Here is a 24094-nt window from a genome sequence, read left to right as displayed (position 1 = left end):
CTTACACATAAACCTAAAGGTGAAGAGAAGCTGACAGCTAGGTGGTGGAGGGAAGAGGGGTTGGGAGCCCACTGTGACAGGAACAGCATGAGATCTGTTTCTAAGGTCATGTTTCTATGATAAGGAGAAGAGATTACAGCTGAAAACCGAAAGTGTTACTACATTGGAAGAGGATGTTAACTGAGGCTCCATATAGTTTATTATTTTGCCTTTTTGGGGGGAGAGCTGAGGACCGAACCCATGGCCTTGTGCTTGCTAGGCAAGTGCTCTACCACTGAGCTAAATCCCCTAACCCCCCCCCCCCATGTAGTTTAGAAGCAGCTTTGTAGGTTCAGGAACCCAACTTCTCAGTCAGAGGTATGAGCACCACATTCAGCAAACAAAACGTACCGACCAAGTCAGACCCTCATAGAACCAACAAGTGGTTAGACTATGCTGCAAATTTTGCTAAGCAGGTGCTATACATACGTCCCGATATGGGATGCAATGTGCAACTAATATTTTACTGTCATCTCTGGAAGATAACAAAAAGGGCTCGGAAGTTTGTGTGTCAGACTCACAGAGGTATGAGGATAGGAAGCTGTCAATTTGTTAATTTGCAATTGCACTCAGCAGTAAAAGAGCATGCTACTTAGTCACGGTCTCCTTTCCGGAAAATTAAACCATCCAATGATGCTTGGAAAACAGGGATGACAAAAATACACATTGCAAGTTTTTCTCAGTGTGTGAAAAACTGTGAAGAGTCTCCTGGCTTCACCACCCAGGGTAGTGTAGTGGCAAAATGTGAGGTCGAATTGGAAAGGGTAGGCCAAGAACTACAACTCCTTTAGTTCAGCTGCTTTTCAGTGCACATTGCCAGTGTCTTTGTTAGCTGATGGCTCAGTGTGCTCAGAAGGGGATAGACAATAGTTCAGCGGTAGAGTGCTGCTGCTCCAGAGGACCTAAGTTCAGTTCCTAGCATCCATGCTGGCAGCTTGTAGCCACCTGTAACTCCAGCTACAGAAGGTCAGGCATGATCACACACACACACACACACACACACACACACACACACACACACAAAGACATACACACACAGAGACATACACATACACACACATACACACACAGAGACATACACACATACACACACGCACACATACACACATACACACACAGATATACACATACACACACATACACATAAACACACACACACACACACACACACACACAGGTTTGGGTTCCTGGATGGGTATTCCAATTCAAATAATCATAAATACTTCACATCAGTTTGTGCTTTTCCTTTTTAAAATGCTGAACTGTCTAAACTTTGCAGATTTATTCTGCTTCAAATTTTTAAGAGATTAAAAATATATGGCTATGAGTGTTTTGCCTGTTTGTGAACCACATGCATGCCAGAAATATTTGTCAGATTTCCTGGAACTTTAGTCGCGGGCCATTGTGGCCTCTTGCAGAGGAGCCAGTACTCAACCACTGAGCTATATCCAGCCCCTATTGTGGCTTCCTAATCCAACAACAATGAGCTCTCTGACTGAGAGAAATCACTTTAGAAATCTAGGGTCTCCTAATATCCTCCAATGCACTTCCCAAAGTTCCTTCTCATACCCACCTTCCTGCCCCCAGGATGCATCTCCTGCCTGAATTAGGCTGCCTTGTCTGAATCCACTTTTCGCCTTCCTAATCTATTCCTCCTCACAAGAGAAGTCTTTACCAGAAGAAGTGTGTCTGCCTCCTGCCCTGAGGTCAGAATGTGTGTGGTGTGAGGAGAGCACTTGGTGCCCAATGACACAAGCCCATCATTCTTACACAGAATTCCCTCTAAGGGCGTTGTGCCTGGGCCATGGTGGCGCATGCCTTTAGGGACTACCCGTGTTGCACACCGTGTCCTCAAGGGCAGGAAAGCTGCACCCATGAAATCTCAACAATAGGATGTAAACATCACGATGGGCATGCCAAAGTGGACGGGGAAAAAAATCTCACAAGGGCCCATCCCTAGATAAAGAGCTTCCGCCAATCAATGGCTACTGAGAGAATTCGCCTTCTCCACTGCTAAGACCCCTGATATCCAGTCTCAAGTGGTCAGCCCTAAATACACACACACAGAAGCAAGGCTAAAAAGACTCAGCAGACCGTTTTTGTTTGACAGCCGAAAACCACCTCACGGATGGGAGGCGGGCCAGAAGGCTCCTTGGACACGCCTTCAAGCTCTCATTGGACAGGACGTCCGGAAGAACCCGGTCAAATCCTGGTTGGGTCACACCCTCGTCTCGCCCCTTTGTCCAACCCTCTTCTTTTTAAAGTAAAAAGCCTCTAGGCCGCTGTGGGGTCGCAAAATGAACAGATGCCATGGCGCCCCGGTTCCTGGAGGCCTTTGAGTCTCCCTGATTTAAGGAGACGCGAAAGGTAAAGAGGATCGGAACAATTCCTTCGCGGAACCATTGAGGTGAAGCCTAGAGGAGCCATTTGAGAGCGGACGGCGGCGGGCCGGGACCGGACTGGTAGGCATGGAGGCGGTGGAGTCGGATGCGGACCCGAAGGCCGCCATCCCTGTGGACCTGCGGCGAGAACGGCGACTGGTGTGCGTGGAGTACCCGGGCGTGGTGCAAAACGAAGATAAGATGCTACAGACTCTGGGCGGCGAGGAAGGCGTCTCTCGAGTAAGGAGCTGGGAAACTCCAGGACCGCGGGAAAGGAATCTACATCTATCGAATGGGCGGGACCACCCGGCGGGAGAGTGGTTTCCTTGGCAACGGAGAGTTTAGGCATGCTCTAGGACCTGTTGTGAACAAGACATTGTTTTCTTTCTGTCCCCAAATGTGAGTGGCATGCTTAGCATTTGTCCCAGGACAGTGAGCTGCTCTGACCTTACTGCTCTCGGTAGAAAACCGAGGCACGGGAGGAAAGAGTTAAGAACTTTTGCACCACCTGTAGTTGAAACTAAAAGTGATAGAATTCGCTGACGTTGTGTTCTGTGGTAAGCACGTATATACGAGTGAACAGGCCACACAACAAGTAGGGAAACTAAAGTGATACTCTGCGGGATCTTGGAATATTTCTTTAGAATGATTTCCCTGAACATCTTAGCATAAGTAGATTCTGTAGTTAATATCTGGCTTTCCATTGAATTACACTCAGACTTCAATTTGGTACATTTATTACCTGTTCATGTATTATATTTATTGGCCCTGGAACTGTAAACTCAGAGCTGGGACCTCTCTTGTTCTAATATCTGCTCCATTTTCTTTTTCTTTTTCTTAAAGGATTTATTTACCTTATGTATGAGTACACTGTTGCTATCTTCAGACACACCAGAAGAGGGCATCAGATCCCATTACAGATGGCTGTGAGCCACCATGTGGTTGCTGGGAATTGAACTCAGGACCTGTGGAAGAGCAGCCTGTGCTCTTAACCACCGAGCCATCTCTTCAGCCCTCTGCTCCATTTTTTTTTTTTTTCTTTTTTTTGGAGTTGGGGACCGAACCCAGGGCCTTGTGCTTGCTAGGCAAGCGCTCTACCACTGAGCTAAATCCCCAACCCCTCTGCTCCATTTTTTAATGAGTGTGGAAAAGAGCTGATGGAGCTAGTAGAGTTTCCATTACTCATGCTATGACATTGAGGGAATCCTTATTCTCCCTTGGCCCAGGGATGCCTGATAGGGACCGTCTTCTATAACTCATACATTCTACTTGGTTTTCTGGAGTACTCCTGATGTGCCAGGCCATGATAACCCTAATAGGCTCATCTCTGCTCTATTAGGTCAGAGCTGTGTGTTTTATGAGAAGGAGAGTTGAGCCTTATGTTTAATTGTGTAAACAGGTGATCGTGAAGGCCAGAAGAGGGTGTTGGATCTCTTTGAGCTGTGATTACAAGTGACTGCACTCTGCCCAGTGTTTGGGTGCTGGGAACTGAACTCCAGTCTTGGGAACTGCAGCGAGTGCTCTTAACTGCTGAGTGGTCTCTCCAGCCCCCAGGCTTCTTCTGACTTTCATGTTTTTCCTCGCTTGCTACTGAGCACTTCATGAAGGCCCCTATCCTAAGTATTGGGAGTCAGGAGTTGAACTTGTGGGTGAGACGAGTGGATTGACACTGTTGGTTCACACACACACACACACACACACACACACACACACACACACACGCACGCACACAACTAACACTCACTGCATGTCTCTAACCAAATGTAGGGCAAACATCTGTTCACATGTAGGTGGCATGTGTTAGTACTTACCAGGAGTTAGGCACCACTCTTCTAATTTTAATACTTGTGGGGTTGGGGATTTAGCTCAGTGGTAGAGCACTTGCCTAGCAACCACAAGGCCCTGGGTTCGGTCCCCAGCTCCGAAAAAAAAGAAAAAAGAAAAAAAAAAAAAAAAAGAAATACTTGTAACACTATGGTGCATGAGCTGGACACTAGTCTTTGAGTTTTTGTTGGTTTCTCTTTCCTTTAAGGAGAAGGAAGGCCATTGGTAATAAAAATGACTGCCAGAGACTATCAATTGAGTCCTGGAGCAGGTGGGTAGTGTTTGGCCTGCGTAGCCCTACCCTAGTCAGTTCTGAAAGCTCTGCCTGTTCGGAAGTAAGTAGGACAGTAACCCTGCCTGTGGTATGGTACCAGGAGAGTCCCTTTGTGTACTGCACTTGATAGGTGATAGCACTTAATCTCTCTCACTTTGTAACTTATTGGAAGGAGGCTCTTTGACTTCATTCTCTTTACTCTTTAAACATGAATAAACTTGGGTTGAAAAAATGAGTCCTGGGCTGGAGAGATGGCTCAATGATTAAGAGCATTGACTGCTCTTCCAAAGTTCCTGAGTTCAATTCCCAGCAACCACATGGTAGCTCACAACCATCTGTAATGGGATCTGATGCCCTCTTGTGGTGTATCTGAGGACAGCAACAGTATACTCATACATAAAATAAATATACCTTTAAAAACTGAATTAAAAAAACACCCATATGCATACAAATTTTAAAAAGTGAGTCCTACTTGGTCCACAGAATCAACTAACTAGAGCCCATGGGAACTCACAGAGACTGAAGGGACAGTCAGGGAGCCTGTCTGGGGCTGAGCCAGGTCCTCCGCATGTGTGTTATGGTTGTGTAGCTTGGTGTTCTTGTGGGGTTCCCAACACTGGGAACAGGGGCTGTTGCTGAGTCTTTGCCTGCTTTTGGGACCCATTTCCTCCTCCTGGGTTGCCTTGTCCATTTCGATATGACGCTTGTGCTTAGTCTTATTGTATCTTGTTATGCCATGTTCAGTTGATATTCCTGGGAGTTCTGCTCTTTTCTGACGGGAAATGGAGGAGTGGATATTGGAGAGACGGGAGGTGGGAGGGAGGGACTGGGAGACCAAGAAGGAGGGAAAACAGCAGTCAGGATGTACTATATGAGAGAAGACTAAATTAAAAAAAAAAAAAAAAAAGAGTTTACTGGCATGAAGAGCTGGAAGTAGAGCGCACTCCCCAGGCCCTTCCTGAGTCCCTGTCAGCTGGGCATCGTGGGAAAGGAGCAGAGCTCTGCTGGGTGTTCAGCTGCTTACCGCTTCCCTGTCTCCCTGGGCATTGCCACAGATCTACACTGACCCCACCAAGAGGCTGGAGCTCTACTTCCGGCCCAAGGACCCATACTGCCATCCAGTGTGTGCTAACCGCTTCAGTACCAGTAGCCTGCTGCTCCGAGTCCGGAAAAGAACAAGGCGTCGCAGAGGTGTCCCGGGAGACGAGGCCCACCCCCACGTCACGTTCGATCTGGAAATCCTTGGCACCATCTCCACAATTTACAAATTCCAGGGTAACTGCGACATCTCTAGGTGTACCGGGTGATCTCAGGGTAACTGTGACATCTCTAGGTGTACCGGGTGATCTCAGGGCTCCATGTGAAGCCACATGGAAGTGGGGTAGAGTGTGCCCGTGCCTGAGGCACAGCACAGCCGTTTCCCATTGTGGAAGCAGCCATTAGTCAACAGTCCTTTATGGATTGTGGGCATACTGCTTGGTGATAAAACACATGACAAAGCAGCGTGGGAGAAAAGGGCTATTTCACTCGCAGCTCCATATAACAGTTCATCAAAAGCAGTGAGGAACGCAGGCAGGGCGGGAGCTGATGTAAGGGGTTGGATGCTGCTTACTGCCTTGCTTCTCATGGCTTGCTCAATCTGATCTTACAGAAGCCAGGACCACCAGCCTAGGGGGGTGCCACCCACAAGAGCTGGGCCCTCCCTCATCAGTCACTGATTAGTAGATGTTACACAGGTCTGCCTACAGACTGATCTGAGGAAGGCATTTTCTTTTTTTTTTTTTTGGTTCTTTTTTTTCGGAGCTGGGGACCGAACCCAGGGCCTTGCGCTTCCTAGGTAAGCGCTCTACCACTGAGCTAAATCCCCAACCCCGGAAGGCATTTTCTTAATTGAATTCCCTCCTCTGTAGTGTGGAACAAGTTGGCATAAAACTAGCCAGCACACAGGGTTTCTCTGCATAGACCTGAGTGTCCTGAAGCTCTCTGTGTAGACCAGGCTGGCCTGAAACGCACAGAGATCTGCCTGCTTCTGCCTCCTGGATGCTGAGATTAAATACATGTACCGCCATACCTGGTTTTCTCTCTCTCTTTTTACGTTTATTTTCTGTTGTTATATGTGGATATTCCACATGTAAGTGCATGTAAATGTCTGAAGGAAGGGTCCAATTCCCTGGAGGTGGAATTACAGGCAGTTATGAGTCATCTGATATGGGAAGTAAACGTAAGTCCTAGGAAAATCAGGAAGTGTTCCTAACCCCTGAGTCTTGTCTCCAGCCCCAACCTTTTATACACTTATGAGAAGCTAACAGACTGGAGAGATGCCTTAGCAGTTAGGACCACTGGCTGCTCTTCCAAAGGACCTGGGTTCAGTTCCCAGCACCCACATAGTACTCAAGACCCTCTGTAACTCCAGTTCCAGGGGATCTGACACCCTCACACAGACATACATTCAGGCAAAACACCAATGCACATGAAATAAAAATAATGATTAAAGAAGAGAGAGAGAAGCTAGGAATCTAGAGTTCCGTGAGAAACCTTCCAATTTTAAGATAAACGGTTGTGTGGGACCAGATCAAACTAGTGGTCAGATCTCCAGTCTGAGACAACCGTGTTTTGGGATCTTCTCCCAAGCTGGCCTTAAACTCTACGCCCACTGAGCCTCTATATCAGCCTCCCAAATGGTGCAGTTGCAGCACGGTGACTGACAGCGCAGTTGCAGCAAAGTGACTGACTGGCGCAGTTGCAGCAAAGTGACTGACTGGCGCAGTTGCAGCACGGTGACTGACGGCGCAGTTGCAGCACGGTGACTGACGGCGCAGTTGCAGCACGGTGACTGACTGGCGCAGTTGCAGCAAAGTGACTGACTGGCGCAGTTGCAGCACGGTGACTGACGGCGCAGTTGCAGCACGGTGACTGACTGGCGCAGTTGCAGCACGGTGACTGACGGCGCAGTTGCAGCACGGTGACTGACGGCGCAGTTGCAGCACCGTGACACTGTCTGCCTCCCCAGCAAGTTTCCCCAGCTGACTGGATGCCTTGTTAGGATCCTCATTGAGCATTGCTCTTTCCAGGAACTGTGGGGAGGAAGCAGGAACTGGAAAGGCAGCACCCCCAGCATTTACTTTGGAATTGTGGTTTATAAGCCCTGGCTGCCTGTTACCAAACTTTAAGTTAGCGTGTACAGTAGTGAGCTTCCCCGTAAGGTTTTCACACAGGCACGTCACTGTATTTGTTCTCCCACACACCCCACTCCCCAGTTTCTCCAGGCAGGAAGCTCAGTCTCCTTATCTGTGTACTAGGGCTACAGAGCCAGCATTCAGTAGGCTCTGGAGAAGATTCACAGAGACGGTGCTTCTTAAAGAGCAAGAGCTTGTGAGAGGTGCTTAGCAAATGACCAACATTCCTCAGACGGCTGGTTATAGCTGCTGCTCTAAGGGAAAATCTGAAAAGACTAGTGAGAAAAGAGAATCCAAAGAGAAAAAAGGAGCAGGAGTGGAGTCTGAGGCCAGCCTTGGTTACAGGAAAATCATGTCTCAAACCTGGAACAAAGGGAGAATAGGACCTGGACCTGGGGTCCCTTGGGCTGGGCATTGATGTACATCACCCTGATGGGTGAGTGTTCACCACGAGGATTGTCCTTCCAGAGGGAAAGTTGTTCCTAATGTAGCACAGTTCTGTTTCTCTAATTTGCCAACACCCTGCTGCTCATTGTGGCCCTGGACCAGCAGCCCCTGCAGCATGGCGGAAATACTGTATTAGAAGCAGAGGTTCACTGTGTTTTATGGACTAGCTCCCTGGGCTTTTCCCTGCTGGGCCATGGCTTCCCTGTCTCCCCCGAGCCATTCTTACTGCACCGCCCATTTGGCACCTCCCTGAGAGGGTTTGGGTGTCAGCATAGCAGCACCAGAGCCTGAGGGAGAGTCTGCCATCTGCTCTCTGTCTTTCCAGGAATGTCTGACTTCCAGTACTTGGCAGTGCACACAGAGACTGACGGCACGCACGTGTCCATGTACGACAGAGTGCTCATGCGCAAGCCTGAGAAGGAGGAGTTCTTCCATCAGGAGCTGCCACTCTACATCCCCCCGCCCATCTTCTCCAGGCTGGACACCCCCGTGGACTATTTCTATCGCCCTGAGACACAGCACCGGTAGGCAGCCCCCAGCCTCACCCAGGCCTCAGAGCAGCAGAAGGCCTGCAGCCAAGGCATCAGGATTAAATTCAGAAGGGGAACGCCCTAAGCAGTGGCCTGGTGGTCACACACTGGCTTCATTCCCAACATACAGTGAACTAGTGGGACTCAGAGCACCTGATGAGAAGTGCTCTCTGGTTTTGACCCCCTGGTCACTGCTGACAAGCCTCTCTTTGGACCTTGCAGTCACCGGTAATAGTGCTACCTGTGAAATGCCATATTCGAGCATCCCACACCAACCCAGGCCTTTTTTGTCTCCTCTGTCCATCTCATGGCCTCCTGGTTCCTGTCCTAGCAGAGTGCCTTCTGCCATCTCCCTGCAGAAGCTCAGTCTGTTTGTCCCCTTGGCTACCTCCATGTCTGCACACATGGCTGGAGGGAGCTGCCAGCACTATCCAGCACTCACCTATCTGCTGGGCCCTCCCTCTGAGCTGATGATGGCTGTCTCTGAATCCTGCTCACTGAGTACGGGCTGTGGTCTGTGTTCTGAGGATGGGCTGCAGATATCTCAGTCAGCGGTGGGCATCTCTTGCGCTCAGGGTTGTAAAGTCCCAAATAAGACCACATGCAACTCAAGCGAGATGAGTCATTTAGTATTACACGATCTGGACAGAATGGGGCTGTTGAAAAGGCAGGTCTCAGGCATTGTCAAATGTGGGCTTTTCTCTGGAGGCATCTGTACATTGGCACAGAGGAAGAAGAGTTCCTGTGTATAAGAGCCAGGACTGACTAATGTAGAAGAAATTAATTTGAATACTCAATATGAGATTAGTAGTGCTCACCAGCTGTGGTGAGGTATCGAGCCTGCATTTGCTCTCTCTCCTCCCAACACTTGACAGTTCTTTGTCATCCCCATTTATAAAGGGTGTAAATGAAACTTGGGGTCTCCAGGCCACACAGGAAGCTCTGTGTCTGGCCTTGCCCAGTCCTTGGGCCTTGCCCAATCCTTAGTCTCACACTGTTCCTACTATTACGCTTGTGATATTTAGAGAAAAGGTCTGTCTCTGTAGCCCAGGCTGGCCCAGAGCAAATCGCAACATCCAGGCTAGCTTCAGAATTGCAGCCTCTCTAGCCTTAGCTTCCCAAGTGCTGGGGTCATAGGTTAAAGTCACCATGCCTGTTACTTTTTTAAAATGACATACGCAAAGACAGCCTTTCTTGTCGTGCTGTATGCTTCCCAGGGCAGTGCTTTGACTGGCTTTGCTCTCTCCTATAACCAAGTGCTGCCAATGGCTGGGGCCCAGTGGCAGGAGCCTTGGGAAGCAGGTCAGCACACAGATAAGCCAGAAGAGGAAGGCAGCTTGGAAGCCAGCCTGCGGTTGGTCTCCCGTGTTCTTTGAGGAGACTGTTGGCTGTGCGCAGTCTTCAGAAGGTCCAGCTCGAGGGCTGACGTGGCATGTGGTGGGTTCTGGGCAGGTGCTAGAACAGACACTGCAGTGTAAAACAAGTGGTAGTGTGAGGGACAGCAGAGGCATGGGATGGTCCAGGAGGTGTGTCCAGGGTGGCCATGTTTGGATGGGGTAGGACAGAAACTCTGATACAGTCCTGTGGTGACCCATAGGACTTGGTGTCAACAGATTACATGGCAGGGAGGTTTGTTCTAGGTTGGAGGCTGGGAAGCAGGGCAGAATGTGAGCAAATGCGTAAGTGCATTAAATACATTGTGAGGGTGGCTGGGGCTCCAGAAGCCATTAAGGAGCTAGTTGTAGGGGTTGGGGATTTAGCTCAGTGGTAGAGCGCTTGCCTAGCAAGCGCAAGGCCTTGGGTTCGGTCCCCAGCTCCGAAAAAAAGAAAAGAGAGAGAGAAAAAAAAAAGGGGGAGCTAGCTGTAAAAATGAGTGATGGAGGACCAAGGCAAGAAAGTGTTCAGAGAGAACATTCTAGACTAAACCTGGAGCCTGTGCAGAGGAGGCATGAGGAGCTGCCACTTCCAAAGCCTCTGTGTGTGTGTGTGTGTGTGTGTGTGTGTGTGTGTGTGTGTGTGTGTCACAAACACAGAGAGAGAGAGAGAGAGAGAGAGAGAGAGAGAGAGAGAGAGAGAGAGAGAGAAGAGAGAAGAGAGAGGAGAGAGGGATTGATTGATTGATTTGGGCCTGGCCTGGCTTTTAAAACCTCAGAACCCCTCCAGTGGTACACTTCCTCTAACAAGGCTACGCCTCCTCATCCTTCTAATCCTTCTCAAAAGGTTCCATCCTTTGGATAAGCATTCACATATATGAGTCCATGGGGCCCATTTTAATTCAGGTTAAAATCCCTAGGCTGTTGCAGCAGGCTTAGATCTCACCCCAAAAAGCATATTATTCCCTCCCTGTGAGGAGGATTTGGTGGTGTATGCCTTTAATCTTAGCACATGGGAGGCAGAGACAAGGGAATTTCTGTCTGTGTGTTCAAGGCTACCCGGTTTTCAAAGCCAGTTCCTGGACAGCCAGGGCTGTTAGAGAAAACCCTGCCTTGAAACAAAAAAAGCCCACATGAGCTGGAGGTGCAATAGTATATGCCCATACTCCATTTCCCAGGAAAGCCGAAGCAGGGCACTCACCTGAGCCCAGGAGCTTCCGACTAGCCTGAGCAACAGAGAGTTTATCTCAAATAAGTACAACTGCTGGGATTATAGATTCACACGCTGGTAATCCCAGCACTCAGAAAGTTGAGGGTCACAAGTTTTAAGGCCACCCTGAGCTGACTTAAACGAAAGTAGAGAATGGTGGTGTTGCACAGTTTTAACCCCACCACTCAGGAGGCCGAGGCAGGCAGAACTCTGAGGTTGAGGACAGCCTGGACTACAGAGTGAGTTTCAGGACATCCAGGGGTACACACAGAAACCACGCCTCAAAAAACAAAAAAGGGAAGAGGCTTCCGTGCCTTTCGTGGTGCTCTTCAATGCCTTCTCCCAGGGCTGTTTGGTCTGTCGCTTTCCCTCCTCTGCTGGTTGTTTTCATTGTGAAAGTAAGTTGTGCTTGTTAAGAAGAAACAAGTGTTAAGAAAAGAATCAACCACAGAGCATAAGTGCCACTGCCTCCCTGCTGAAACCCTTCGCGGTAGAGGACCACTCACTGCACTGCCGAGTGCCTGGCAGGAGAGTGTGAGCCCCGCATTGGGTAGGATTATTTATCTAACTAGTAGTGCATGTGTGCGTGCATGCGTGCGTGTGTGTCTGTCCGTCTGTCTGTCTGTGTGTCCCCATGTGTTTACACCACTATGCTTGACTGCCTCGCTTCTTTTTCAAAATTTCTGATGTGCTTACAAAGTAAGCTTACTCTTACAAAGTACCTGGCACCTGTAGTTGGAAGAACTCTACGCAGAAGACCATGGGCTATGCTCTGCACAGAGGGGCTGGTAGGCAGCTGTCCACACTTCCGGAGTAGGTCGTGGCTTGGGGCCAGCTGTCTTTGGGCCCATGGGTATGACCCTTTTCTTCCTTATGTGATTGGGTAGATTCCTAGCACACGGAAAGAACCTGCTTTTCTTCCCAGGCACTATTGATTTTGGGGACTTGTCTGGCCAGGGGAGGAGGGCCTGGCTGTCTGCCCTCTGGGGTTGGATGTCCTATAGGCTGGGGTTACAGAGGGGAGGCTGGCAGGGTGTTGAGCCCCTTCTGCTTCTACCAGTGGTTCTCCACAGATTTAGGGTCACTGTGGTCAGTAGAGCTAGCCAGAGAGAGCCCTGAGGTCCTTCCCTTACGCCCCTCTCTAAAATGAAGGCCAGCCACCTACTTCTCTTCTTGAGGGTGTTGGGGGCTGAGGGGGAAAGTCTTTAAAGCAGGATAGGGATGTACCTACCTGGTATGGCTCCTGAAAGGCACATTTGAAAAAAAAAACCCACAGACTTGACCCCTTGTTTCATATTTTGTTTGCCAATGGAAAAATCACTTATTTATTTTTTAAGTTTACGGTTGATATGCATGTGTGGAGAAAAGTAGGGTAAAGTGCAAACTGGATGGGGTTGAGCAGGATTGCTTGAGCCTAGGAATTCTAGACCAGCCTGCGTTCATAGCAGCATACTGTTCTTATAAAAGGGTGACGGGGCTGAGGTGGCCCAGTGGTGGCAGCATTTGTTGCTCTTCCAGAGGACCAGAGTTTGTTCCCAGCACTCACATCAGGTGGCTCACAACTTCTGGCCTCCTCAAAATCCACACATATGTTACACAGACATACAGACACGTCCACATAAAAAGGAGATGACTATGTGGACGGGACTGTGGCATCCTGGATACACAGTAAAATGTACTTGTGGTGCTGTGGGGTGGGACTGGTATGGGGGAAACACAGGCTGAAACTGAGGGTTCCTGAAACTGCTGTCTCTGAGCCTGCGGCTCCTGCCAGCTATCCTTAAAGAGTCGCTCTAAGAACCTTAGGAGCCATCTCCTGGGCAGGCTCTATGCTGCTGATACAGGTAAATGCGTGTTCGCAAACTGCTGCTTTAGCCGGGAGTGGTGGTGTTCGCCTTTGATCCCATCACTCAGGAGGCAGAGGCAGACAGATCTCTGTGAGTTTTAGGCCAGCCTGGTCTACAAAGTGAGCTCTAGGACAGCCAGGGCTACACTGAGAAACCCTGTCTCCAAAACAACAACAACAACAACACTATTTTTAAGGTTCATGGCAAACTGAGGAAGGTGTAGCTCTCTGCCCCGTGTATGAGAAACACTGCTCGCCCACCTCTCAACCCTCCCATGCACACACAGATCACCGCCACACAGCGTGCAGGTCACTTGGGTCCTTCTTGGGTTGGACACTATGGGGTGGATAGATAGGACCCTGGCTTACCCTCTGGGCTTTGGTGACACCATCTGGCTACATCCTTTTCATTCTTCTGTGCTGCCCAGATGCTTCTGAGCCAAGTTGCTGTCTGCTCAGTAGAAGACCAGTTGGCTCAGGTAGCTGCAGCCAGGCTTCTTGGGGCTAAGGCCCAGCTTCTAGCAGGAGAGTTAAGTGGGTCATGTAAGTAGGCAGAGTCCACCACGACCCTGTCCACGTGCAGCTGATGGGCATTTGGATGGTGTTCTCTGCACTGGCCAGATGTTGTGTGGCTCTGCACTGGCTGGCTGGTGTCGTGTGGGGCTAGATGAAGTTGCAGTTGAGAGACCACCAGCCTTTCGATGGTGCCCTTTCCCATACCCAGCTCTGAGACATAGGGACCTTGCCCTCCTTCAGGGCCACTGGCCCCAGAGTTTCCCAGAGCCACTGCAGGCTGTTACAACCCAGTCTCACCCTTGAGGGAAACCTAAGGGCACGTGCTTTTCCAGTAGGTAGTAGTGGGCGTCCCTCCACTGAATCCAGAGAAAGGCATGTGGGTATGGTCTACTGGTGAGACCTGCTGGATCCTCTGCCTGCCTGACCAGGCCTGTGCCTCACATGGTAATCTAATCGTCTCCCTCTGTCCACAGAGAAGGCTATCACAATCCCTCCATCTCAGGAGAGAACCTGATTGGACTGAGTAGAGCCCGGCGCCCTCACAATGCCATCTTTGTCAACTTTGAGGACACTGAAGTCCCTGAACAGCCGTTGGAGGCTGCAGTGCAGACGTGGAAGAAAGCCTGCACCAACCCCATCGATCAGAAGGTGGAGGAGGAGCTGAGGAAGGTGAGCTCATGCCCCCCTAGCCTGCTGGGCCACCACACTGCACCACCACGCTGGCTCCGCTTTCCCTCCCACTGGCCAGTTAGCACCTCCAGCTGTTACATCTAAAAGCTGGGCTTGGTGGCCCAGCCTATTAGCCCAGGAGCAGGGGTAGTTGACTGGCAGAGTGAGATTGGGACTAGCCTTGACAATTAGACAATTACTGTAAGTAAAATAAAAAGAGGGCGGGAATCACTGTGCTGGGGCAAGGCTGAATGCTCAGGACCTCAGAAGCCCCGCATTTCCAAAGTTGAAAATGGTCCCTAGAGTTTTTTAAAAGTCCCTTAGGGGTGCCAGAGGTGGGTCGTTGCTGAGATGTGGCTAGAGTGTGGCGCTGGTCTGACAGTCTGTGTAGACCTATTACTTGTAACAAATGCACGGGAACTGGCCATGTGCCAGGCTATGGTGCCTTCACCCTGGGTGTAACTGGAAGCATGTCACAGGACACTGCCTTCTGGTTTCCAGTGCTCTGTGGCAGTGGCTGGATCTCTGCTGGGTCTACTGTCCTAAATAGCAGGTTCACATGGGGCTTTCTATTTTGAAGCTAGAGTCACCCTGCTCAAGGACTGGGTCCTTCAGAGACTGCAGCCCTTGCTGAACCTCAGTAGTCACCTGAGGCTTCCCCTGTGGCTCACAGTGCCTAGTACAGCCTCCCCCGGACCAGGCCATCCCCTCACCTCCTTCAGGGAAGGTGCCTTCCAGGCTGGGAGTGATCAGGGCTCTGGGGTTTCAGTGTGTGCTTGCTCAGCCCTGTACTGTGAACCATGTAAGGTCGTGTCCAAGAGGTAAAATCCATGCCTCTAAGGGATTGGGGTAAGGAGGAAGGGGTCATGAGTGACTGGTCGGTATGGTGGGTTCCAGATACACAGGGACAGCTGATATAGAAGCCAGTAGCTGTTGGTGTTTATCTCAAACTCTGTCCTTGACTTTCCCCAGCTCTTTGACATCCGTCCCATCTGGTCACGAAATGCTGTCAAGTCTAACGTCAGTGTCCATCCTGACAAGCTTAAGATCTTGCTTCCCTATATGGCTTATTACATGGTAAGTCTAGTCTCTCCCACCAGTGTGGTCCATGATCCCTGCTGGGACATATTAGAGCCATGCCAACAGAAGGCACACATACTTCCTAGCATCCCTCTTACCTGACACCTTGAGACAACTTGTTAAAACTATTTACAGAGCTGAGAAGATGGCTCAGTGGGTAAAGTGCTTGCTACAGTGGCTTGAGGGTCCCCAATACCCATGTGGTAGCATGTGCCTGTGACCCCAACACTGAGTAGGTAGAGTTGGGCAGGTCCTGGGGAATTGTATCTTAAAAATAAGGTGAAGAGTGAAAGAGACAACCAACCACACCCTCTGGTACTTGATACACACACACACACACACACACACACACACCACATCACATCACATACACACACACACACACAACACACATCACATCACATACACACACACATCACATCACATACATCACACACACACACATACACATCACATCACATCACATACACACATCACACACACACATCACATCACATACACACACACATCACACACACACATCACATCACACACATATCACATCACCTACCCCACAACCATGCGCGCGCACACACACACACACACACACACACACACACACACACAGAGACGTATACCCACACATGTGAACACACACCAAGACCTATACACATGGACACCAAAAAAGAAACAGAAAGATTTCAAAGCCCCTAGGTCTACCACAACTTTCCAATCAGGCTGTGTGTGGATGACTTTAAAGGAAGAAGTATCACCTGAGTCTTAGGTAAGCCTTCTGTGCATAGTGATGTTGTAGTGAGAAATTCCTGAGGGCCTGGCACGGGATGAAGCTACATATCACTGCCTTCATTCCTCCTGGAGGTGGCAGTAAGAGTCCATTCTTATTTCTGAGGGAAAGCTGGACTCAGGGTCTTGACATGTCATGTCTTGGTTCTGCAGCCAATGAGTGGCAGAGCTACCTGAGGCCTCCCAAGAGAGGATGGAGATAGGGGTGGGGGTGGGGTGGTCCAGAGCTTCCTACAAGTTCAGAAGGAAGGGGGTCCTACCTGCCAGCATAAAACATAACCATAGCGGTTGATGCTGGACAGAGGCACTGTTGGCCTCTAGCCTGGAAAGCCACCTTCTCTCACTGAACATAACTTCTTAGTCTAACTGTCATGGAAGAAACAGTTGGGTACCACGAACAGTGGTAGAAACTCCTGATCTCACTTTACCCTCATAGAACCCCATCAAAGGGTGAAGCCTAAGGCCATGCTTTCAGAGCTCAGGGGCTCCTGCTGCCTCACTATAGGGGTTGGCCCCACCTATGGACTAGAGGATCCTCACACTCAGTTTCTTTTTGGTCTCCAGATAACAGGCCCATGGAGAAGCTTGTGGATTCGATTTGGCTATGACCCTCGTAAGCACCCAGATGCCAAGATTTATCAAGTCCTTGACTTTCGAATCCGTTGTGGAATGAAATATGGTAAATATGTTTACTTTCTGTCTTTGTCTCTGTGTCCACCATTTCTAGCACCATCCTTACCAAAACAAACAAACAAACAAACAAACAAACAAAAATAAGACATCTGTGTGTGTATCTGTGTGCATCTGTGTTTTGAGTATCAGCAGCACATGTGTGTGCAGGAGAGCGCTCCTGTTCATACACGTGGGAGCCAGAGACAGGGTTAGGGTCCTTGTCACTTTCTACCTAGCCCTTGAGGCAGAAGCTCTTTATGAACCTGGGGCTCACATTTTCTCAGTTGGCTAGAAGCCCCAGCAATCCTGTCCCTGTCACACACCCAGGGCCTGGATTGGTAGGCATGCATGCAGGGTGTCCATCTTGCTGTGGAGGTGCTGGAATCCCAACTTGAATTCTTACGTTTGCACAGCACCTCTCCAGCCACCATTTCTAGCACTCTCTTCTGTTCTGGAGCTGAATGGGGATGGCTCAGCAGTTAGGAGTGCACACATGCTTACCGAGGGCCATGTTTAATTCCCACCACCCATGTCAGACAATTTGAAGTGTCTGTAGCTACAGTTCCAGAGATATAACGCCTCTGGTCTCCATAGGCACCTGTATTTACATACACATACACATATACTATATAGCTAATGTTATATAATAAAACACTATATGCATTATATATAATTATGTATAGTATGTATTTACTTGTTTATTTTTAAAGAAACCATTTCCAGCAGGACAGAGTAGCACATACCTTTAATCCCAACATTCACAAGACAGAAGCCGTCGGATCTCTATGAGTTCAAGGCCAGCAGTCTTTATAGTGAATTCCCAGGCAATCAAGGCTACATGGTGAAAATCTGTCTCCAAAAACTGAGTCTACTCCTGTGGAGCAACTAGGCTAGAAACCTTTCTGTGTCCCTAGCCGCGCCCACTACCGAGAGCCTATGGAACAACATAAAGAGCTTGGGACTGGAAACGCTGGCCCTTTGCTGGCTGTGCTGTGCCTCTAGCCCATAAGCAAAGCCTGACATGGGTCCTCCTTAAGTATCCAGCCCAGGGTGCCAGGGAAACCACATAAGGAGATCAGTGCCAGATGAGCTGGCGTCCATCCTCCTGTAGGTGCAGGTGGAGCTGGCCACCGTGAGGTGGGTCCCCGGCCGCTTCCCAGATGGCTTTGGCACCCACTCCTGACACATGGCTCTTGCATGCAGGATATGGCTCCAGGGACATGCCCGTCAAAGCGAAGCGCAGCACATACAACTACAGCCTCCCCATCACCGTCAAGAAGACACGTAAGTGGCTGAATCGTCCACATCAGGACCCGCAAGGGAGGTGGGCATCAGACTACCAGATGGGAGGGTCTGCCGGCCCTTCCTTACAGGCAGATGCAGAAGGTCAGGTGGGTGATCCCCACGCCTGTACCAAAGCACAGCCTTGTTTCCATGCAGCCAGCCAACCTGTCACCATGCATGACCTGAAGCAGGGTCTGGGCCCATCAGGAAGCGATGGCCCACGGAAACTGACCTACAATAAGTACAAGCTCAAGGTGAGTGCTCTCTGGCTCCGTGGACGCTCAGGTGGGGGCACTGAAGTGTCACTGCAGGGCTGGGCACTTCTAAGTGATGCTGGGGTCTTCGACTCAGCTCTTCCTACCCAGTGCCTTTGCGTTACTCACCCCTTAGGCCCCTCCACAAACAAAGTGAGAATCTGGGGTGCCATCTACCCAAGGTCATGGGCAACTAGAGCCGTCTGGGCAGAGGTGGTGTTGAGTCTTAAAGAGGGAAATTTGACCACAGCAGATATATGCAGCTGCCCCTTGGGAGCCTGGCTCCCTGAGGCCTATAACTGCTACTGGGATGTGGGGGTCAGACATATACATGAGCAGGCCAAGCGAGAACATCTTCGGATCAGCTGTGGGGTGAAATGCATTATGGGATGCACACAGCCCTCCAGAGCTCACACTTTCATCAGCACAGCCCAGCAGGAGCTAGCACACTCCCACACTTCTGACCACTCCACAGTCCTGGAGAAGGCCAAGCAAGTGTGTCTCTACCCTGGAGTCACTGCTTAAGTAGCTGTGTCAGAAAATTCAAGTTGAGCAGAGACAAGTGACATGAGGAAAACAGCTATCCCCTAGTGCCATCATGCCTTGGCCACCAGTGTCTTGGGGGCCTTGTCTTTGACTCTAGGGCTATATTCCAAGTGGAAAAGGGGGAAAATGATACTCATTAAACCCTGTCTTCCTCCCCAAAAAGTGGCCAAGGGAACATGCAGGGTCCATAGAGTGACTGAGTAGAAACAGCCAGTGAGGAGCAACCCGGCTCCTTTTGGAAGATGCAGAAGGCAGAGCCCAGCATGGATCCCATGCTGTAAACTGAGGAGGGCCTTACTGCCTCCATCCTCCCAGCACCTCCTGGGGAGAGAGCTTTCTCTCTCCACATCTGCTGGCTGCCCTGGGCCTGAGGACAAGCCAACCCCTTAGACTTCCACGAAAGTCACAGCATGGGTGTCCCCTGCATTGTTAGACCTGGGGTACTCTGCAGCCATCCCATCTCTTCCCTCTTCCTCAGGATTCGGTCTACATCTTCCGGGAAGGGGCTCTGCCACCCTATCGACAGATGTTCTACCAGCTGTGTGATTTGAATGTGGAAGAGTATGTATGGGGCGTCCTGTGCCCAGGGATAGGCCCTGGATTCTGGGTTAGAACTCGCTCAGTACTAGTGTTCTCTGTAGCTCTTCCTGCAGCTGGGCTCTTAGGGAAGACTTGGCCACTGGGACGGGTGCAGCCCTGAGTCCTGCGTATGTGAGCTGTAAGACTCCTGACAACCGCAGGCTTGCACTGTGCCCTGTAGAAAGCAGCCTTGCTTGCTAGTAGCAGTCACTCCTTGCATGTATGGTTCCTAATCCTGGGCCCCTTCAGCCTGTTTGTTCTCAACCACAGCTAAGAAACACCAAGAGTGGGCAACAGCACTAAAGGGGACATGCCAAACAAGGCAGCATGTGGGTGGGACCCAGGGAAAGCTGACTGTTAGCAGGAAAGCATCTCTGGGGGATACATCCAGCTTTGTGTAGGGTTTTATTTGGGTGGGTGGGGGTGTTCAGAGACTACAGAAGTTAGGGAGCCCAGCTGAGACCATTCGCCCCTGCAAGCTCTCCATCACCCACTGCCTCTGAGACACCTGTCTGAGCACCGTCTCCCACGTAGAGACCATGTACAAATCTCCCACTGGCCTCCTGTTTGCACAACCCCCCTGCCCATAGCCCTGTGTTAGAACATCCCATGATCCAGCGCACATGGAGTCCCACTCTGGGTCTCTGAATAAGCTCCCCAACAAGCCCTGTCCAGGGATTCTATCCATGCAGCTTTCTCTGCCCACAGGTTACAGAAAATTGTTCACCGCAATGATGGGACAGAGAGTGTATGCACAGAGAAAGATGGGTGGTGCCTCCCCAAGACCACAGACCACCTGAGAGACACTATGTCACTCATGATTCTACAGACCATCCGCTCTGAGAGGCCTGGTGAGAGCCACTTGCAGGGAAGCCTCAGACCTGTTCAAAACAAGTCTGACAAAAGCTGACAAGAAGCTCCAGAGACCTTCCTACTATCTATCTATGGTAGAGGGGAGGTCTGTGAGCCAGCACTCAGCAGTGACACTGAACATGTGCCGACAGGAGGGAAGCGATGCGACCTTCCCATACAGGAAGGACAGCTCTGCCCATCCTTTCCCATGGGGCTATGTGGCCCATGGCTCTGCACTGCATTTCTCAGCCTGTTGCTCAAAACAAAGCCTGAGCTAGCCCCTAGGGCACTGGAAAGTGAGGTGTTTGCAAGGCAGGGATCTACAAGGGGACCTGAGAGCAATGAGAAGCTCTTGGGAGGGACTCCTTCCAAGCCGGGTAGCAGGCATCTGAGTAGAGCAGGCTTCCTGGCGGTGTTGGGGTGTAGGCTTCACTCTTGGGAGCCCAGTGAAGGCTTTGAAGCTTTTCTGGGAATAATGGTGTATGCCCTCCAGGTACACTGGGCCCCAGGCTGCTCATGGTTCTCCCCAGAACATGGATTCAAACATGCCTTACTTGTCTGCACCCCGCCCTCTTGGTCCCCGCCCTCATGCTTTGCGTATTATTTGAGCCAGCTTCCCATCACAGTGAGTGGGCTCTAGGGCCACCTAGAAGCCTGCGTTGGAACACAGCCTTCTTTCCTTCTCGTGCAGCTCTGTTCTCCAACACAGGTAAGGCTGATCATGGGAAAGAGCAGCTGATGTTTGAATCTGGAGAGGAGGAGGAGGAGGAGGAAGAAGAGGAGGAGTTCAAGCCCTCAGATGGGAGTGAGAATGAGATGGAAACAGAGATTCTGGATTACGTGTGAGGAAGCACTGCTCCCGGGTGGCCAGGTGAGACCAGCAACTGTCCTCACAAAGACGCCAGAGCAAGGTCACGGAGGAGCCTAGAGGCTCCTCTGAAGAGAGCTGGTGTCCTAACCAGAGGCCCTGGCTCTGGCTATGTCTTGCTGCTTGGTACTATCTGCTTTTCTGTCCTGGGTGGAAGACTGCCATACAGATGTCCCAAGGCTAAGACCAGCAAAAGCCTGAGGTAGATGTGGTAAACCTAGGGCACCCATCCTGGCCCTAAGGGTCTTGTGAATATAGTGACAGGGGCCTGAGGAGCCTGGTTGGCTAAACTGCCTTTTTGAGCACCATCTGTTTGGGGTGGCCTTGGTATAAGCCAAGACCAGCCCTAATTGTCCTGTTAATCAATTTTCCTGGGAGTCTCAACATGGGGGGTGGTAAAGTTGGGAGTGCTTCTTTTGCTTGAGGCTTTAGCACCTCATTTCTTCCTTCCCTCCTTCAGGACATGCTGGTATGCCATGGTGGGACAGTTGGGACAGGCTTATGTCCCATCCAGAGTGGTGAGATGAGGACACTAGGCAACCCCAGGCTGTATGCAGCCTGACTTCACCAAAGGACCAACTCTTCAATTCCCTGAAAACACCCTGTCTCACAGCTTCCTTTTGTGCAACCAGAGACTGTCAAGTCCCTGCCAAGTGGGCCTCCATGGAAGGTCCCCTGTGCATAACCTCCCCCGGGCAGCAGCACCACTTCCTGAGGGTGCTGAGCCAAAGATGGGCCATTGCCTTGTCTCTTTGTGGCCTCAGTGCCTTGAACAGCCTGGCACACACAGTCCAGACACAGCCATTCACAGCCAAATGCCTCGAGCCAGCCCATCCTCCTGACAAGATTGAAGACCATTGTTTGACTTGGCTCAAGTGATTCCCCAGCTCACTGGGGATCGGCCAGCCAGACCCGAGTCCTTGCTGACCCTGCTTCCTGCTGCTTCAAAGAACACTCAGCCCAAAGGCAGGAAGGAGCTCTTCCCCAAAGGCTCGCTAGCCTTGCCTGTGCCCAGAGGACTTCTTTCATAGTGGCTGCCAGGACACTTCAGCTGGGGGCTTTCCCACTCCTAATGACTGCCCATCCTTGTCCTTGGGGAGGAGACCTAGGTTCCGATCCCATCTACCCAGGAATACTTTGACTCTGGATCTGAGGAGGGTGCTGAGGGAGGGACCCTATGCCCTCTAGAGGCCTCACCTGCACAGAGCCCAGGGCAATGGCCGTCTTGCCTTGGGTTGGCCAGACTAGAAGGACTTCCTGAAGTCTAGCCACACTTAGTAAAGTATTGTAATTCTCCTGAATTCCCATGTAAATAAAAGTGCTTTTAGTAAAAAAAAAATAAAAATAAAAATAAACCCCCCTCAGAAGCAAGCACTGGTTCTCGATGTCCTGGCCACTGGCGTCTGACGTCATATTACTGAGTCTGTGTATTGCACCCTATATTGATTTATTTTCCATTTGTGTTTTTCTGGGCGTGTTTGAGAAAGGCTGTACTTGTCTCCAGCAGAGCTATAGTACTAAGAAACAAAAAGAACTATAGTACTTTGTGGCACTTGCTAGCCAAGACTCTCAAGAAGCAGAACAGTCAGGATTTATTGTAAGCAGTTGGCTCCCAGTTAAGGACAGGTCCACAGTCTTGGGGCATGGGATAGGGTGGAGATTCAGCCAAGAGCTGTAGTCAAATGCAACCTGCTGGCTGCATAATCCCACCCCCGCCTCTGCTGCTCACCTTGTCTCAGCCCTGCAACAGGCTTGTGCAGGCCTGTTGGAGGCCTAAGTGGGCTTGTCAGCACCCACTAACTTAAACAGCATTTCATCAAGAACGCCTCACAGAAACATCTAAGATACTTGACCAGATGTTTCAAAGGTTGTCCTTGGTTGGCTGGTTTGTTTGAGACAGGCTCTCCTGTGTATCGTCCTGGAACTTGCAGTGTGGACAAGGCTAATGTTGAACTTAAAAGGATCCTCCTATCTCTGCTTCCTGGGTGCTAGATTGAAGATGTATACCCCCATGTCCTCTTTGGCCAAATACCTGGGTACCAAATTAGTCAGATTAATACATGAAGTTGATCACCATCCTTGACACGATTCCCAGTTATTTCTAGTCCTTTCCAGTACCCCCCTCCCCAGCCTCTCAAGGCACCTGCACTCATGTGTATATACTCTAGAGACATAAATATACACATAATTTAAAATAAACCATTGGAGTGCATATGTTTAACAGTTGGTAAAGTACATACAAAGTTAGGGTCATTTTAGCCTCCGCTCCCTGTCCACTGGGTGAGTTCTGCAGACTGGTGTCTGAAGGAACTATGCTCACACAGGCCATTCAGTGACCCAGGCTGGGCCTACTGCATCCTTTATGTCTCCTGAGAACTGCACACCTTTCTTTGCCCTGCCCAGCAGGCTGGCAGGCTGGCAGCAGGCCTGGCCTTGGCTGTGGTGGCAATTCTGCTTTATTTGTCATCAAGGTTGGTGGGGTTTGGTTTTTTGTTTTTTGTTTTTTTTTTTTGTTTTGTTTTTTGTTTTGTTTTGTTTTGTTTTTCGGAGCTAGGGACCGAACCCAGGGCCTTGCGCTTGCTAGGCAAGCGCTCTACCACTGAGCTAAGTCCCCAACCCCCTTTTTTTTACTTTTAGGAAAATTTTTCTCTTGAACACATTCACCTGCCCCTCCCCAAACCTACTTGCCCACGTCCTGGTGTGTTTGTGTCAGTGAGGTTAGTTTTCTTTGTGGTCCCTCTGTCAGTTCGCTTTGAAGGCCCAGCCTTCAGGAGATTGTGGGCTCTGAGCATCCAGCTGTGGCCCTGGAATCAAACACATTTATCCAGTGTCTGCAACAGCCATCACCACAGGGCTGTGTGACAGAGAAGTGTCCTTCTGGGTATGTCACT

The 24094-nt window shown here is 50.2% G+C and overlaps 1 protein-coding gene across 3 annotated transcripts; it reads left to right on the top strand.

The window, feature by feature from the left end:
- Positions 1-2236: 2236 nt before the first annotated feature.
- Gtf3c5 (general transcription factor IIIC subunit 5) lies at positions 2237-22574 on the top strand. Of its 3 annotated transcripts, none has more exons than XM_006233835.5 (12): positions 2237-2660; positions 5574-5793; positions 8467-8665; positions 14090-14285; positions 15258-15362; positions 16713-16827; positions 18024-18104; positions 18261-18358; positions 19383-19465; positions 20192-20334; positions 21045-21206; positions 21664-22574. In XM_006233835.5, the coding sequence occupies exons 1-11, from the start codon at positions 2508-2510 to the stop codon at positions 21179-21181; spliced, it is 1530 nt and encodes a 509-aa protein (XP_006233897.1). In that variant the 5' UTR covers positions 2237-2507; the 3' UTR covers positions 21182-21206; positions 21664-22574. The 3 variants fall into 3 exon arrangements, with proteins under 3 accessions (XP_006233897.1, NP_001073410.1, XP_038961295.1); NM_001079941.1 differs by having other exon boundaries at positions 2261-2660; positions 21027-21206; positions 21664-22567; XM_039105367.2 differs by lacking the exon at positions 2237-2660 and adding an exon at positions 2684-2819 and having other exon boundaries at positions 21027-21206.
- The last annotated feature ends 1520 nt before the right edge of the window (positions 22575-24094 follow it).

The sequence above is a fragment of the Rattus norvegicus genome, chromosome 3 (assembly GCF_036323735.1).
Source record: "Rattus norvegicus strain BN/NHsdMcwi chromosome 3, GRCr8, whole genome shotgun sequence".
In the NCBI taxonomy this organism is placed as follows: Eukaryota; Metazoa; Chordata; class Mammalia; order Rodentia; family Muridae; genus Rattus; species Rattus norvegicus.
This window is presented reverse-complemented; position numbering and strand designations above follow the sequence as displayed.

Bases quoted from the DNA above. Each gene is read 5' to 3' on its own strand.
- Gtf3c5 (NM_001079941.1), top strand. From the start codon at position 2,508: ATGGAGGCGGTGGAGTCGGATGCGGACCCGAAGGCCGCCATCCCTGTG. The intron at 5,794-8,466 runs GTAACTGCGACA...CTGTCTTTCCAG, and splicing joins CACAATTTACAAATTCCAGG to GAATGTCTGACTTCCAGTAC. The intron at 15,363-16,712 runs GTAAGTCTAGTC...TTTGGTCTCCAG, and splicing joins CCTATATGGCTTATTACATG to ATAACAGGCCCATGGAGAAG.